The sequence below is a fragment of the Denticeps clupeoides genome, chromosome 5 (assembly GCF_900700375.1).
Source record: "Denticeps clupeoides chromosome 5, fDenClu1.1, whole genome shotgun sequence".
NCBI lineage: Eukaryota > Metazoa > Chordata > Actinopteri > Clupeiformes > Denticipitidae > Denticeps > Denticeps clupeoides.
This window is the reverse complement of record NC_041711.1, coordinates 8,662,147-8,677,345: the sequence shown is the minus strand read 5'-3', so window position 1 is coordinate 8,677,345 and position 15,199 is coordinate 8,662,147. Positions and strand designations below refer to the sequence as shown.

At 42.3% G+C, this 15,199-nt stretch overlaps 1 protein-coding gene across 2 annotated transcripts; it reads left to right on the top strand.

Annotated features, from left to right (window-relative positions):
• The first annotated feature begins 4,999 nt into the window (after positions 1-4,999).
• On the top strand, positions 5,000-7,879 carry LOC114790919 (uncharacterized). 2 transcript variants are annotated; one of them, XM_028981356.1, is made up of 8 exons: positions 5,000-5,202; positions 5,389-5,465; positions 5,686-5,767; positions 6,188-6,357; positions 6,491-6,626; positions 6,723-6,861; positions 7,192-7,431; positions 7,566-7,879. In XM_028981356.1, exons 1-8 carry the CDS (start codon positions 5,121-5,123, stop codon positions 7,621-7,623), a joined length of 984 nt encoding a protein of 327 aa, XP_028837189.1. In that variant the 5' UTR covers positions 5,000-5,120; the 3' UTR covers positions 7,624-7,879. The 2 variants fall into 2 exon arrangements, with proteins under 2 accessions (XP_028837189.1, XP_028837188.1); XM_028981355.1 differs by having other exon boundaries at positions 5,007-5,211.
• The last annotated feature ends 7,320 nt before the right edge of the window (positions 7,880-15,199 follow it).

The following is a 15,199-nucleotide window of genomic DNA, read 5'->3' as shown; positions in this document are numbered from 1 at the left end:
CGTGCAATAAACAAAAAGTGTTTGTGACTGAGACAACACTTCTGATAGGAACCTGCCCAAACCACCAAACGTTTTGGAATTTTTGAATATTTTACCATGAAAACAGTATGGAACAATGCCAAACTTCCTGTTCCTGTCCAGAAACACTTCAACAAAATGCAATGTTTGTTTTAATTTTATCCTTCTATTTTTAGATTTTAACAAGCTTAAAAGCCAAAAGGATGTTCTACTGGCCATAATTTACTGTCTCCATACCTTGAGAATGAAAATGAAAATTAGACTAGAGACAGTTACAATCCTTTACTATTCACCTAAAGATAGAAATATATAATATGTATCATTAAAACATGAGCTATTGCCATTTATGTAATATCATATGATTTCAAAGTATGAATATATGCTTGTCTCATAGAAGCACCAATGTAGGGACAACCTTATTATAATGCACTTCCATATTGTCCACAGGCTTAATAAATGAAGACCAGCAATGTTAATCCCTTTGAATACAACAATTATACGCATGATCACGTCAACATGCTCATATTTCATTTGACTGTGGTATTCTGCATTAAAAATAAACATGGTCCATTTTATCTCAAGCACAGTACAATAGGCCTTGTAAGGCTTCAATTCAAACCGAAGAGAAAGAAAAGCAATTCGATATTCTCAATAAGAGATTACTCAAATAAATCTGTAATTAGTTTACCACAATAATGAGGAGTATGGATGACTGAAATTAATGGGATGGTGTAGAGGGAAGCCCTTGCAAAAAAAAGCCCTACAACTAAGAATTGCAAGAAGAAAAAAAATGACTAGATCTAATCACTGAAGGACTAGATGGAAGAAAATTTCACCTTGTTCATATTTAAAAAATTATATTTTTATTAAACTACAACACTGACAGCGTATATATATTAATATATATATTAATATATATGAATATACACACACACACACACACACACACAGCATATACATGAGGGCCTTATGGGTCTTTTCTTTTTACATTATACAATAAAACTGAAGGCACATGACTATGAAATAACAAATTAGGTTATTTAATAATCAACAACAAAATATATTTTGTAGTGTTATTTTTATTGTGTTTTCTGAACAAATGAAGAGAAAGTGAAGTGATTGCGAAACACTGCAGCACAGCACACGGTGACACCATGTAATGTGTCCTTTGCATTTACCCATCACCCTTGGTGAGCAGTGGCCAGCCATGAAAGGTGCCCGGGGAGCAATGTGTGGGGACGGTTCTTTGCTCACTGGCACCTCAGTGGCACCTTGGTGGCTCGGGACTTGAACCGGCAACCTTCTGATTACGGGTCCATTTCCTTACCCTGTAGGCCACCACTGCCCCTGAAGAGGGATGAAGAGGAATTTGAAGAACAATGACCTCCTTCAGGGCTCATATATTTCCTTAAGTATCGTGAATGAATCACCACCTACTACAATTGCAGAAAATGGCATGGCAGTATTCTGCTATTTATATGCATACTGACCTATACACAGATATTCTCATGTGTGAGAACAAATAACACATGGCTGATGAGTGTCATTTTAATTGAATCCTCTAATGTTGAAGCTGGTTCACCAGCAGTGTAAAGAAGCTTTGGGCATGAATATGGAGCTAAAATTTGCATGCGTATTTGTGAAACTCGTCAATGCAATTGTGTGTGACTACAAATTAACAAGAGCAGAAAAAATATATTTGTTTAAAAAAGTCATCATGAAAACCCAGTTAAAATGGTTAAAGTAAAGGTAACATGGGGTCAGGTGGTTGGCACTATGTTTGATAAATGTATTTACAAATGGAAGTTCTGCAATATATTTGAACAAATGCTCTAAAGGATCCTGAACTTGATATCTGTTTAGCAAGATGTTGTAAAAAAAATGGAAACATGATAAAGAGCCTGGATCTGGAACAGATGAAAATAGATATTTTTAAAAAAATGTTAGCACTGGTTTCTTGGTTGTCATGCCTGTTAAAACACTGTCTATGAATGTTTGTTTCAAACCCCCTTGGATGCAAATGAAATGGAAAAATGTCTCCATTTACTTGGACAAAGAGGTATGCAAAGTCGGTCAGTCTGTGAAAACATTTATGTTCTACAGTGTGCATTCCCGTGACCTGTGCAGGTGCTCTGACACACATTGGCACTCTTCTCTTTTGAAAAAGGGAATATAAAGGATTTATTGTGTTCACTGGGGTCTGTAAGTGACCACTGTTATCTCAAAATGGGTTGGTAATGGTCTAGTGGTCAATGGTTCGTACAAATCCTGCTATTATGTTGCAACAAGCAGAGCAAACCTCTCGATAAGTGCACTTCTCAATAAGTGAGCACGCTGAAATCAAATTTCACCTTCACCAGTAACAGTATTCACTGCACTACAGTAACACTGTAGACAAACAGGACGTACAGCAGCCACTCACCATGCCTTGCAACACCAAAGGGGTTAAACCCTGAGCCAATTAGCGCGAGGATGCCCAGCTGGCATCGGAAGCAGCAGAACCAAACCTAAAGGGGCCATGTCTAGCCTGGCATGTAATTGGTCAGCGCAGGTGGCTGCTGCACAGGCTGATGAGAATTAAAGCAACAGACCTTGAAGATCAAGCACAATCTGAGATGGAGATACTACGGACGGGAACAAGATGTCTTCTGTGCCAGGGATGCAAGTACAGCACTATGTGATAAAGTATTGCAAAAGTAGCGCACAATATGATGTAGTAGGTAAATGTGCTTAAGGTAAAGGCCCAAGCACCAGAGGTGCAGCAGGCCAGTGGGGCCTGCAGTGAAAGTCTGAAAACCATTTTGGAACATCCATCAGTTCTCAGGGACAGAGGTCCCTGGTTTTGGTCCATGTTGACATGATGACATTATACAGTTGCTGCAGATTTGTCTGTGTTGACCTTAATGATGCGAAACCAAAGGTGCTTTATTGGATGGTACTTTGCCTACCTTGACGGGAACAAGCTAATTCAATTGCTTTGCTGTCACCTTGAACCTTCTTGCCCATTCTCCTCTGACCTCTGATATCAAAAGCATTTTCATCCACACAACTGCCACTTACTGGATATTTTTTTCAGACCATGCCATGCTCAATTTGGTAGGTGTGTTGTGCTCCTCAAGACCATCAACTGGAAGTTGAGATTTTGTGCGTTTTTAACCCAACCACTGGGGACATATGTGACAGTGTATTTCTTGTTGCCGGTCCCAAGCCTGGGTAAATGGGGAAGGTTGCATCAGGAGTGGCATCCGGTGTGTAACCTAGGCCTAGACCAACACGCTTCTCCCCAGGAGCCTTTCATGGCTGCCCACTGCTCACCAAGATTGATGGTTAAAAGCAGAGGACACATTTTGTTGTGTGCTGTGCTGCAGTGCTTCGCTTTCACTTTTCACTTCAGTTGTGCGGACAACCAGACTGGCTGATCGACTGTGGCGACCCCTAATGGTTGCACCCGAAGGCAGAAGGATGACACATGATCAATTTTAAGACACTTCTCCAACATGGAGAAGTCACATTTCTGTCAAATTTGCCATACATGATGTCAAGATGTTAAATTTTGTAGGAACATTTTATATATTATAAGTTAAAATGTTACTACATTTGAATGGCAAAGTAACGTATGATGTTGTAAAACATATATTTAAATCAAATTCAAGATTTTGATTATTATGAGTATGATGATCCACACATGCCCAAATTACCTGTTTTGTGTACTGCCACCAGCTGACAACAGAGGGAATGCATTTTCACTTGTCTGAGATATTTCATTGCTTGATATTGCTTGATGCTCTCTTGCAGAATATTTTGTCTCTAAAAAGAAAATACATCTCACAGTCTTTTACCTTTGATTTAGTTTCATCTCTCCTTAGGTTTTTCACACTGAATATAATTGGGAAATTTGAAACCAGTGGAAAAGGACATGCAACAAAGAGAAGCTGAGCAAAGACCAACCCCCCATATTATATATATGTTATATAAGCAGGGTGCATACCAACTTCTATTTTAAAGAAGAACAGAAACAACCAGAACCAGTATATACAATCTCACCAATACAGATAGACAGACAATGAATACAGCCTCCGACAGCAGGCTTACAAACGAACAAATGAAAAAAATAATAAACTTAAATGTGTCATTTTAAGGTAATTTGCTATTTGCTCTTTTTCTTTTTTATTTAAACGTGTACAGGAACATATTTTTGGTGAATGGGTTTGGTTGGCCTCTCCTTCTGTTTTTGTTGTCAGTGCTGTTTCAGTAATTTGTTTCCATGGCTTTTTATTTGCATGCCTTTGTGTATTCATATTTTAATATTTTCTTTCTAAACTGTTTGCATATGTTCCATGCTGTATTTGTCTGGAGTGGTTAAACAGAGTTTTTGAGGGAAACTCCTCAAATCAGTGCATTACTGTGATTATTAATGTCAGTCTGGTCAGGTCTAGCTGACAAAACATGCAGCATGCAATAATCATTATATTAAGTAATCATAAATTACAGTAATGGGAATTGAAATTATTTGTGAAAATACTAGAATGAAAGTGTGACACATGAATTTGTTGGAATATTTAGGGACTGATGCCCTCTTGTGACTTCTTCAGAAAATACAAGCTCATGAGCCTGTTCCTGTCCATGACTGCCCCAGAGATGCTGAGACAGAATCCAAGAAATCACAATTGTGCTCACCAAAGGAGATGCATAATGAAATAGATAATCCCATTTTTAAAATGATGCTGGATAAAGTGAAAGCCTGAGTGCAATTCCAAAGAATTTCAGATTTCATACATGAGAACATGACTTACATTTAACCTTCCTCACTCATTTTACTCGCTTAAAACTCAACTCAAATTTTAACTCTCATTCATTCATTGACAATAAAACTAGAATCAGGATTGTGTTTTAGTTTCAGTTGGGTGTGTGGCTCATACGTATCTGGGCCTATGAGTGAGACAAACAGGATCAGGAACCAAATTTAGTTGGTGTTGGGACACGACTTGGGTGAGTAGGTCTATATCTAAGAGGATTACCTAAGATTTACAAGCCCAGTGCTCGTCAGCAGTAGTTTTGTAGCTGGGAGTAAAAGGTAACGCCATGGAGATTCACAGGACATAATGGAGATATTCACCTTGCAAGGAAACATTTCTGGCATTTTCATTCCTACAAGAACATTCACTCGACACACTTGGCCAAAAGGTACCACAGGTAAAGCAACTAAAAACCTCAGAGTAGACTTGAGTATCAGAGTATCAGTGGCTGTTGCATCCTGTGAAAGTCTTAGAGGAGCTAAAGCTTTCAGCTAGAATGCCATTGCTGATTGTGGAGCAGTTTGTTGTCTTTAAAAGTGATTACATAGCTGTCTTGTGCTGGTAAAATGCACAGGGATGGTGACCGACGTCCTCTGGACAGCTGTTGTTTGGACACTGAAGGGGCTTCTATGCATGTGTAGATTCTTCTGGGTGAGTTTTTTACACGTTTCTTGAATTTTGCAGTTTAACAGTGTGCACTGTTGCCATTTTTACATCTGAAAGATGCGACATGAGTATTTACGACTGATCCAACTTGTTAAGATGTTGGATCAGACGATGTGACCATCTCTCCCTTCCATCTTGACTTATGCTAGTTAAACCCTCTCAATGATGCAATGTTTGTTCCTCTATCTGCCAATCTGCACTACAGGTGAGCCCATACCACGCAATTAACTCTTCACCTAAGGGATCATACGAAACAAGCAATTTCCCTGAAGAAAAACAGACAACAGGTATAGAAATGGACGAAAATTAACTAGCCAGACAATGCCTTATTCTTGCTCAGCTCTATATCAATCCTTGCTTCATAATCCTTGTCTTTGTGGGTGGTAGTAGCCTAGTGGGTAACACACTCGCCTATGAACCAGAAGACCCAGGTTCAAATCCTGCTTACTACCATTGTGTCCCTGAGCAGTACACTTAACCCCTAAGGTACTCCAGGGGGGGACTGTCCCTGTAACTATTGATTGTAAGTCGCTCTGGATAAAGGCGTCTGAGAAATACTGTAAATGTAATGTAAATGTAAATGTCTTCATCTGAATATCCACCATACCTGTCCAGAAGGTGGCAGTAGACACTTCTTGAAGTCCACTGAAAGGTTGTATTGGTTTATCTAACTCTACCCAACAATGATGCCTTAAATCTGCTTTCAGCTGGGCCTCAGAAGAAGGGGCGTCCAGAGCGCAGTAATGTTTTACACACGAGACTATCGGCAGCTGAAGAGGAGATCCATACATTGAAAAGCCAGATAGCTGGTGAGAGGGTCTCATGGGAGAAAAGGTTCATAGAGCTACAGCGTAGACAACAGGATCTCCGGGACCAGGTGAGCTTGCCTGCTGTCCACTATGAATTAAAATCTGCCAGTCACATGAAGAGACAATCTTAGAAGAGGCAAATACTTATATACAATATAGATGCACATAGATGGCTTTGGCTCATTCAGATCTTTCCAACAGCTGGTGTCTGAGACTTTGACCCGACCTTGTGTCTTTTTGAGAGAAGATGTAATGGATGTCTCTGGTGACCTCTTTCATGAATCAGAGGTAGAAAAAAATGGCCTTCGTTTTGAAGAAAAGGATCAGGAATGCTCAAGTAAGCAAACACAGAGATGTGTTCCTATCTGGACAATGTACTTATCAGAACAAATGATGCAACAACCAATCAGTGTTGTGATGCTAATCCCTTTAGGTGGCATGCAACCCTTTTGTCCAGTTGAAAGGACTGATTTGAGACCACTGAAAAGGCATGATTTCAACAGTAGCGTTTCCGGAAGCCAAGTTTCATCTACATCAGCTTTTGGCTCCAGATCCCCATCTGTAAGCACCAGGTAAACCTAAAGCTGTACTAAACAACATAAAAAAATGATAAATTTTTTTCTGCTTCCTTATTTTTTATCCTGTCAATACACGCACACACACACACACACACACACACACACACACACACACACACACACACACACACACACACACACACACACACACACACACACACACACACACACAGCTGTAGCACAATGTCAAGGACCATAGCCACACTGAAAGATTATGACATTGATGAATTAATTTATGAACACCCCCCCATGCACCACAATAATATCCCTGAGTGTTGAAGACATTGCTTTGTGTATAGCATTGGAACACAGTTGCCCTTGCAGTGCTGGGTCCTGGAGGAGCGGTGGTAGGCCACACCGGGTTTTCGTGCCACACTCCCCCCTGGATCTGCGGCTCGGCCACCGTGTTCGGGTGCTGCTGCCTTCAGGTCAGATCAGCACTGGTAGCCTGCGATACGTGGGCCACCTGGAAAGCTCAGAAGGCTTCTACCTGGGAGTGGAGCTGGAGCAGGCTGACCACGGCCAGCAAACAGGTGTCCACCAGGGACACTGCTACTTTGAATGGTAACTATAGCAATGGTCATGACACAACATATTCAAATAAAAGTACAACTCTATTACTCTGAGCATTTCCAAGCCTAATGTTCTAACCAGATGTTTCCAGCCTGATGTTTCTCCATATGCAAATTCTCTTGCAGTAAGCCTGGACATGGTGCATTTGTTTCTTTCAATAAGCTGTTGATGGCCTGGGAATGAAGGAGCAAAAGGAAGTGATGCAGATAAATACAACCTGTTGACATGCTGGAGAAAGCCATGCAGACAGACATTGAGTCAATTTAAACCTTACTACTGAAGACACTGGTGTTTGGGTCCAAATAATTCTGAGCAGTGTATGGGCAAAATCTTCCTTTATGTCTGCATCTGGTGTTATGTACCAAATAAACAAGAATGTCCATTTAATTTACTGGGAACATTGTAAATAATAAATAAAAAATGCAATGGTAACATTTGAGGTGTTGTCAGAATTTGACTTTATTTTTAGATATTGAAAAGTTAAAACTTCTAGAACTGAAGGATAGGTGAATCACTTGACAAGGCCATGCATAGACATTTTGGTGTACATCAAGTCCAACCGTATTGTCAGGCAGCATAAACATAAAACAGGACAGAGCGACTGAAAAGCCAGCAGTGAAACTGTAAAAACGAGCAGTGTAACTGAAAGTCTCACAAGCGAAAATGAAAAGGAGCAAAAACACATGTTGTCAAAATTCCAACCTCTTATTTTGCATTTCAACGTCATATTTTCGTTTGATATTAGGACAGTTTTGTTTCATTTTGGCACAAATCTAATTTCATAGTATTGCGCCTCTAGGGGGAATAGTTCAGTGAGAAGTTTTACAAGTCCCCTATCATGAAAATGTCACTTTGTGAGATTTTTTAACATTAATTATGAGCTTCCCTAGCCTGGCTATGGTCCTGTAAAAATGAACACAAATTTCTTTAGTTCCATCACACGAGATGGAACTAAAGAAGAAACAGTGGGTTAATTTTATTTTTTTTGGAAAAATGCCATCACTGAAAATCCTGCTGGCCAATGAGGCGACGCCCCACCCACATGAGAACATACTGCCAAAAGTCCAACCGTATTGTCAGGCAGCGTAAAACAGGGCGGAGTGACTGAAAAGCCAGCAGTGAAACTGTAAAAACAAGCAGCGTAGCTGAAAGTCTCACAAGCGAAAATGAAATAGAGCAAGATGTAAGCAAAAACTCGTTGTCAAAATTCTAACCTCTTATTTTACATTTCAACATCGTATTTTCATTTGACACTAGGAAAGTTTTGGCACAAATCTGATTCCATATCAGTGATAGTGTTTACTTGTTTAAAGTAAAATAGGATGTATAGAGCTGTATCAAGTGTTACTGTCATGACTCAGGGTGAGATGTGGAATGAGGCACAGAAGTGGGACATTAGGATAAAGGGGATTTTAATAATCACAACAAAAAAACTGGCACGAGGGCCAGAAAACAGGGGACCAAGGGATAAATAAAACCAACCCAAAGGCGTGTGTCTAAAATGACAGAAACAACACAACAAACCATAAGGTAAGTCTTGGTCACATTAATGTGGCAGCACCTACTGGGCTCTTATGGAGTCGTGGTCCCTGAAGCCTTGTTGGTTTGAGCTGGGCTGGACCAAGACTGCAAAAGCATCTGCTGTGATCACCCAATGGCCCCTGAGCATCACAGTTACCTGGCCCAAATCATTCGTCACTGTAAACTATACCTCAGAACTTTGCTCACTGGTTCATAAAAATATTCACTTCTTTACAGGAACACAAAGGTTTAAAAGCTTTTGGCCACTGAAATTGTTTAGTTTAGGGTAAGATAGGAAGTGTAGAAATACTATCAAGTGTTACTTGTTTTCACTGAAAATGTCACCTGGGAACTTTGCTCATATGCACGTTTGATTTATAATAAAAGATCGTTTTGGGCCACTGAAAACCCACTTGTTTAAGGTATGAAGTGGCATCACGGGTATCACCCTGCAGTCTTACTCAAGCTTACTTGAAGGACGCTACAGTAAGATCTGTGGCACACGCTGTGCACTGGCACTAAGAGTCAGGGAATATAACTCATTCCATCCATGTGACTGGGAGCAAAACTCCGCTGGACGTCCACGCCCTCCGGATGATTTACTATGAAGGATTGGCCCCGCGAATCCGCGACGAGATGGTCAGCCGTGAGATGCCAGCAACATATGAAGCACTGATCCTGGCGCTTCGGATCGAATGCCACCTGCTGGCGAACCCGAAAACTGCGGCTCCCACTCCAACCGTGCACCAGACTCCCCGACCTCCGTTCTTACCACCTTGAACCACCGTTACTCCTCCAGACAATCGGGAGGAACCCATGTAGCTTGGACGGGCAGCCCTCACCAATGAGGAGTCAAAGCCGTGTTTTCGGGAGGGCTTGTGTGCATACTGCGCTTCCCCCTCCCACAACCGCTTAACCTGCCATATTTGTTCGGGAAACAGGACGCCCAGCTGATCAGAGCGGCACGATCATCTGGGCCACTTCTTCCTAATTTTCCGACGCCGACCTCACGACTCACCCTCCCAGCCATCCTGGAATGGAATCAGCACATCGTCTCCACCACCGCCTTTGTGGATTTCAGGGTGGCTGGAAACTTCATAGACCACTCAATCGTCAGAGCACATCACATCACCATGGAACCCCTTGCATCTCCACTCACTATCACCTCCGTGGACGGTCCACCGTTCCCTCGGGACCCATCACTCACCGCACGGTTGCTCTCCAGCTCCGGATCGACTCCCACGTCGAAAAAATCCAGTTCTTTATTACCACAATCATCACCTCACCACTCCTCCTCAGGTTCCCCTGGCTGTCTCTCCATGAACCTCATCTCTCCTGATCATCAGGCGTGGTGTTGGAGTGGGGAGCGCATTGCCATCGCTACTGTCTTCTGCCACAGCCCTCTTCGTCCTCCACCTCGAATCCAGAATCAACCTGTCCTGTTTGAGATGATATTCCTCCCTGACACCACAACCTAGCCGCCATCTTCAGCCCGTCCAAAGCTGCTCAGCTACCACCCCATCGGCCAGGCGACATGGCAGTTGACCTGCTACCGGGAACCACACCACCTAGAGGACACGCTACCTGCTCTCTCTCTAAAACAGAGCAATTGGCTATGGAGCAGTTTGTTGCCGAGGCGCTTCAGAACGGCACAATCCGCCCATCGACCTCACCGGCCTCGGCAGGGTTCTTCTTTGTTTCCAAGAAGGATGGTGGTCTAAGACCCTGCATGGACTATCGTGGCCTCAATAAAATCACCATAAAAAACCTAACACTATTGCATCTTACTAACACCGCTCACTGCTTCTCCAAGGCGGTCCACTTGGTCGCCCTGCCCGGCCTACCGTCCTCTGCCACAACTGCTGACCTTGTGCACGTCACAGAGAGCGTGGCTGTCCACTCAGGATCTTCGTCTCAGGACCGAGTCACACAAACTGTCGGGCTGTTTCGGATCCTCAGCCGGCTGAATCCCCTTGCCTACCGTCTCCATCTCCCACCTACTGTCCGTGCCCATCCTGTATTCCATGTCAGCAAGATGAAGCCCTTCATTCGATCTTCTGCTCATCCGCCGGCTCTGGATCCGCTGCCACATATCGTCGACGGGGGACTGGCTTACACGGTCGAACGCATCATCGACTCTTGCCGCAGGGGTCAGGGGGTCAAGTATTTGGTGCAGTATTTGGTCCTGCATCCCGAGTCGTTTCATCCTGGACCCTTCCATGGTGACTGAGTACCGGCAGCATACTGCTTCCGCTCTGGGGCCGTCAGAATCATGTCACATGATTCCATCCATGAGACTGGGAGCAACACGGAAACGAGGTGACTCTTATAAATTGGCAAGATGGCCACTGGCAGCCGCTCAGTCATTGATTGACACACATCAACGAGACTCGGCTCCACTCGAGTCTTGTTCCAGACCTTCTCCTATCCTCTCTCCTGAACTCCTTCCTCTTGTCCTGCCCCATACTAAATTGTACTGTAATGCGAACGACAACATTTAATCCATCAATTGATGGATTAAACTCTGCCCCATCAGATGTTCAAAATTTGGCATATTTCTTTTTTATATAATTTTGTGTGTGTTCCTTGGTCTTGATAATGATTTTTCTTCATAGAACAGTTGTATTAGATTATCCATGTGTGGACTCTGTTTAGATAATTAGAAGAAATTTCACTGAGATGCCGGATTGCTTCTGAACCACAGTTTAAGACGAGGAAACTTCACAACTTCACATGTCCATATTCAGGACATTTAGGGGGTGACAGGAAAGAGCTAGTTTAAAAACTGGAGTGCTGGCAGGGGTGTGTGCCCACAGCATATAGTACTTTCCAAATTCTGTGTCTGCACATGCAAAAACTGTCTGGTTATTGGTGAACCTGTTATCAATGTTTCCAAGGAATTTTGCAACAAGTCCCTGCAAAAGCCACTGCATGCAACATTGAAAACTCTGAAGTGGACAGCCACTGAAAGCTGGCAATTATTATTTGTTTTGCATGTGTAAATGGCTGTCTTCTCCACCTTCAATCCATCAAAAGAGTCCGTGAATTTATGAATGAAATATGAATGAAAACAATATACTGCAGTCATTTTAAGGTAAAAACCATGTTGTTTTGGTGAATTTGAGAGATTGAAACAAAAAAAATGATAATTTCAAAAAGCATCATGCAAATTCATAATATTACTCTGGGAACTAATGATAAATGATCATTGGCAAAACAATTTAAAAGGCTGTTGAAATAAACATAATTTTGTTATCTGTGATGAATCAATTCCTGGTTCAAACTGTCTTTAATAAGAATTTAATTAAATGTAAAAGTCTGATTTAATTAGATCAGGCTAATCACAAACTGCGTGTGGTTTGGCTGCATTTGGCTCTGGAATAAGCAACAGTAATCTGTGTGTATTGCATTTATTATCGCATTCTTCAGGACAATTAACAAACATAACCACACTGCTGATGTAACTATCCTAAAAGAAGTCACCATTTATTTTATCTTGATTTGTCGTTGTGATACACAGCAAGCACAGCACACGGTGACACAACAAAATGTGTCCTCTGCTTTTAACCCTTGCTTTTATCACCCTTGCTGAGCAGTGGGCAGCCATGACAGGCGCCTGGTGAACAGTGTGTGGGGACGGTGCTTTGCTCAGTGGCACCTCAGTGGCACCTCAGTGGCACCTTGGCGGTTTGGGATTTGGGCACTTCCAATTAACCGCTAGGCCACCCCTGCCCCATAATGAATAGTAAGAGTGTGTATTGGCAAGGATCTCACAATACAATATGTATCACAATATTGTACAGATTGTGATATTCTGCAGTTTACTGAAAATGTAAAAGCTGAAATGCAAAATGCTGTGGACGATCTGGGTGGATCACATTAGATTAATAATTCAGCCAAAACAACATAACTCAGAACTGAAGTTTAACTTTATTGTCTTTGTATTTTAACACACTGTGTTAGGACCAGAAAGATGGTGAACTAATCCAGGGCGAAGACAGAGGAAACTCCGATGGAGGTCCGCAGCAGTCCCGACATGCAAACGTGAGTAGGCAAAACTGGCGCTGCGGGATGAACCAAAACACGTAAAACATTAAGATTAAAAGCGGAAGATTGAAAATAGGACATGTAAGTGTCCAGTCAGCTATCTAAAGCTGGTGTTGTGCTTGTAGAGGACTGAGCTGAAATGGAAACATATAAAAATAAAGTGCACACAGACATTCGTTATCATCAGTGAACACTGTGTATATTAAAGAAAATAAAACAGTCAGTATGATATCGATACACAAATATATCACAATATTTTATGTGGGGATGTATCGATACAGGGACATCAAATATCAATATTTTTGTATACAAATTTTGTCCACCAGGTGGTGCTGCTTTCTTTACTGAGGTCAGCATGTGACAACCTCCACTAACTGGGTACTTACCCTGGCATTTCAGACCAGAGTCCACATGACACATTCTAAGATAGGATATTGTGTAAAAGACATCAGAGACTGGATTAACAGAATATAGATTGGAGCGTTCTTGGCTGTTAAAAATCTGGGTGTGACCTTCAGAATCAGAATCAAAATCAGAATCTTGTTAATTGGCCAAGTATTGGCCAAGTATGTGCAAGCACATACAAGGAATTTGATTCCGGTTGATGGTGTCTCTCAAGTAGAGTGTAGAAGAAAACAACAATGACAATGTGTAAGGATGTGTGTGTTATTTGTGCAAGTTGTATAATATGTTTATACTGTTTATAAATATATATACCGAATATAAATATATGTATGAATGTACATAGGTCTATAAGTGTGTATAAATGAACAATGAACAGTACAATATAGTAGATTTATAAACAGAGTGTACATAAAGTGCAGTGCAATATTAAGGTGGTTCACAGTGTGACAGTTTCAGCTGTTTAGGAGGGAGACGGTGAGGGGGAAGAAACTGTTCCTGTGTCGGGTGGTCCTGGTCTGCAGGCTTCTATAACGTCTGCCAGAGGGCAGCAGATCAAAAAGTCTGTGACCAGGGTGTGATGGATCTGAGATGATTTTCCCTGCCCTTTTCCTAGATCTGGAGAGGTACAAGTCCTGGATGGAGGGCAGGGGGGCACCGGTGATCCTTTCTGCTGTCCGTACAGTCCACTGCAGTCTGATCCTGTCACTTTTAGTGGCTGCTCCATACAGGTGATGATGGAGGAGCACAGGACAGACTCAATGACTGCAGAGTAGAACTGGATCAGCAGCTCTTGTGGAAGACAGTACCGCACCAGTTGCCTCAGGTAGTACATCCTCTGCTGGGTCTTTTTGACGATGGAGGAGATGTTGGTCTCCCACTTCAGGTCCTGGGAAATGGTGGTGCCCAGGAACTTGAAGGTCTCCACAATAGACACTGGGCTGTCTGATATGTTGCGGGGGAGCAATGTTGTGGGATGTCTCCTGAAGTCCACTGCCATGTCTACAGTCTTGAATGTGTTCATCTCCAGGTTGTTCTGACTGCACCAGAGTGCCAGCCGCTCAACTTCCTGCCAGTATGCAGAATCGTCACCATCCTGAATGAGCCCAATGACGGTGGTGTAGTCTGAAAACTTCAGGAGGTTTACAGCTGAGTTCCTGGAGCATATTTAAAAAATGCCTTTGTCCAAATCATAATTGCTGTGGCATGTTCCAGGTTGTGTTTCCTGTAATCTACCCTAACATAACCCTACATACCCTAATCCTAAACTTTAGATGTTGCTTGGTGATTTTCTAGCATAAAAAATTCTCATTAAAAAGTAGTGCCGGTAGTGACCGTGACTGCCTGATTTGAGTACAGTGTCACTCTGGGTAGTAGTTTCACGCTGCGCGCCGTGGCAAGTATTTTTGTGCAACCTGTAGAATCAAATTGGGCAAGTGTTCTTTCTGCCAAATCAAAACATATACATAAAGTGGGAATGGAGGAAAAGCTGATCCTAACAGTCTCTAAGTGTCCAGAGATCTACAACACGATATAATCGTCTTACCGGGAGTTCATAAAACCATGCACATTCTTCCATGCTGAGCCCCGTGGCGAGTGTAGCCCGTGTCATGTTTAGTCTAAGTTTCTCCAATGAGCAGAAAAACGGTGTTCAGTCTGCACTCATCATACATCACAGATGTCTGAACCAGGCAATTTTTCCATGCCGTTTGTGGCTACAGGTTGTACCGGGTTTGTGTCGGTGTGTAGTGGAGGAAACTCTGGTGTAGCATGCATAGAAACGAGGCCC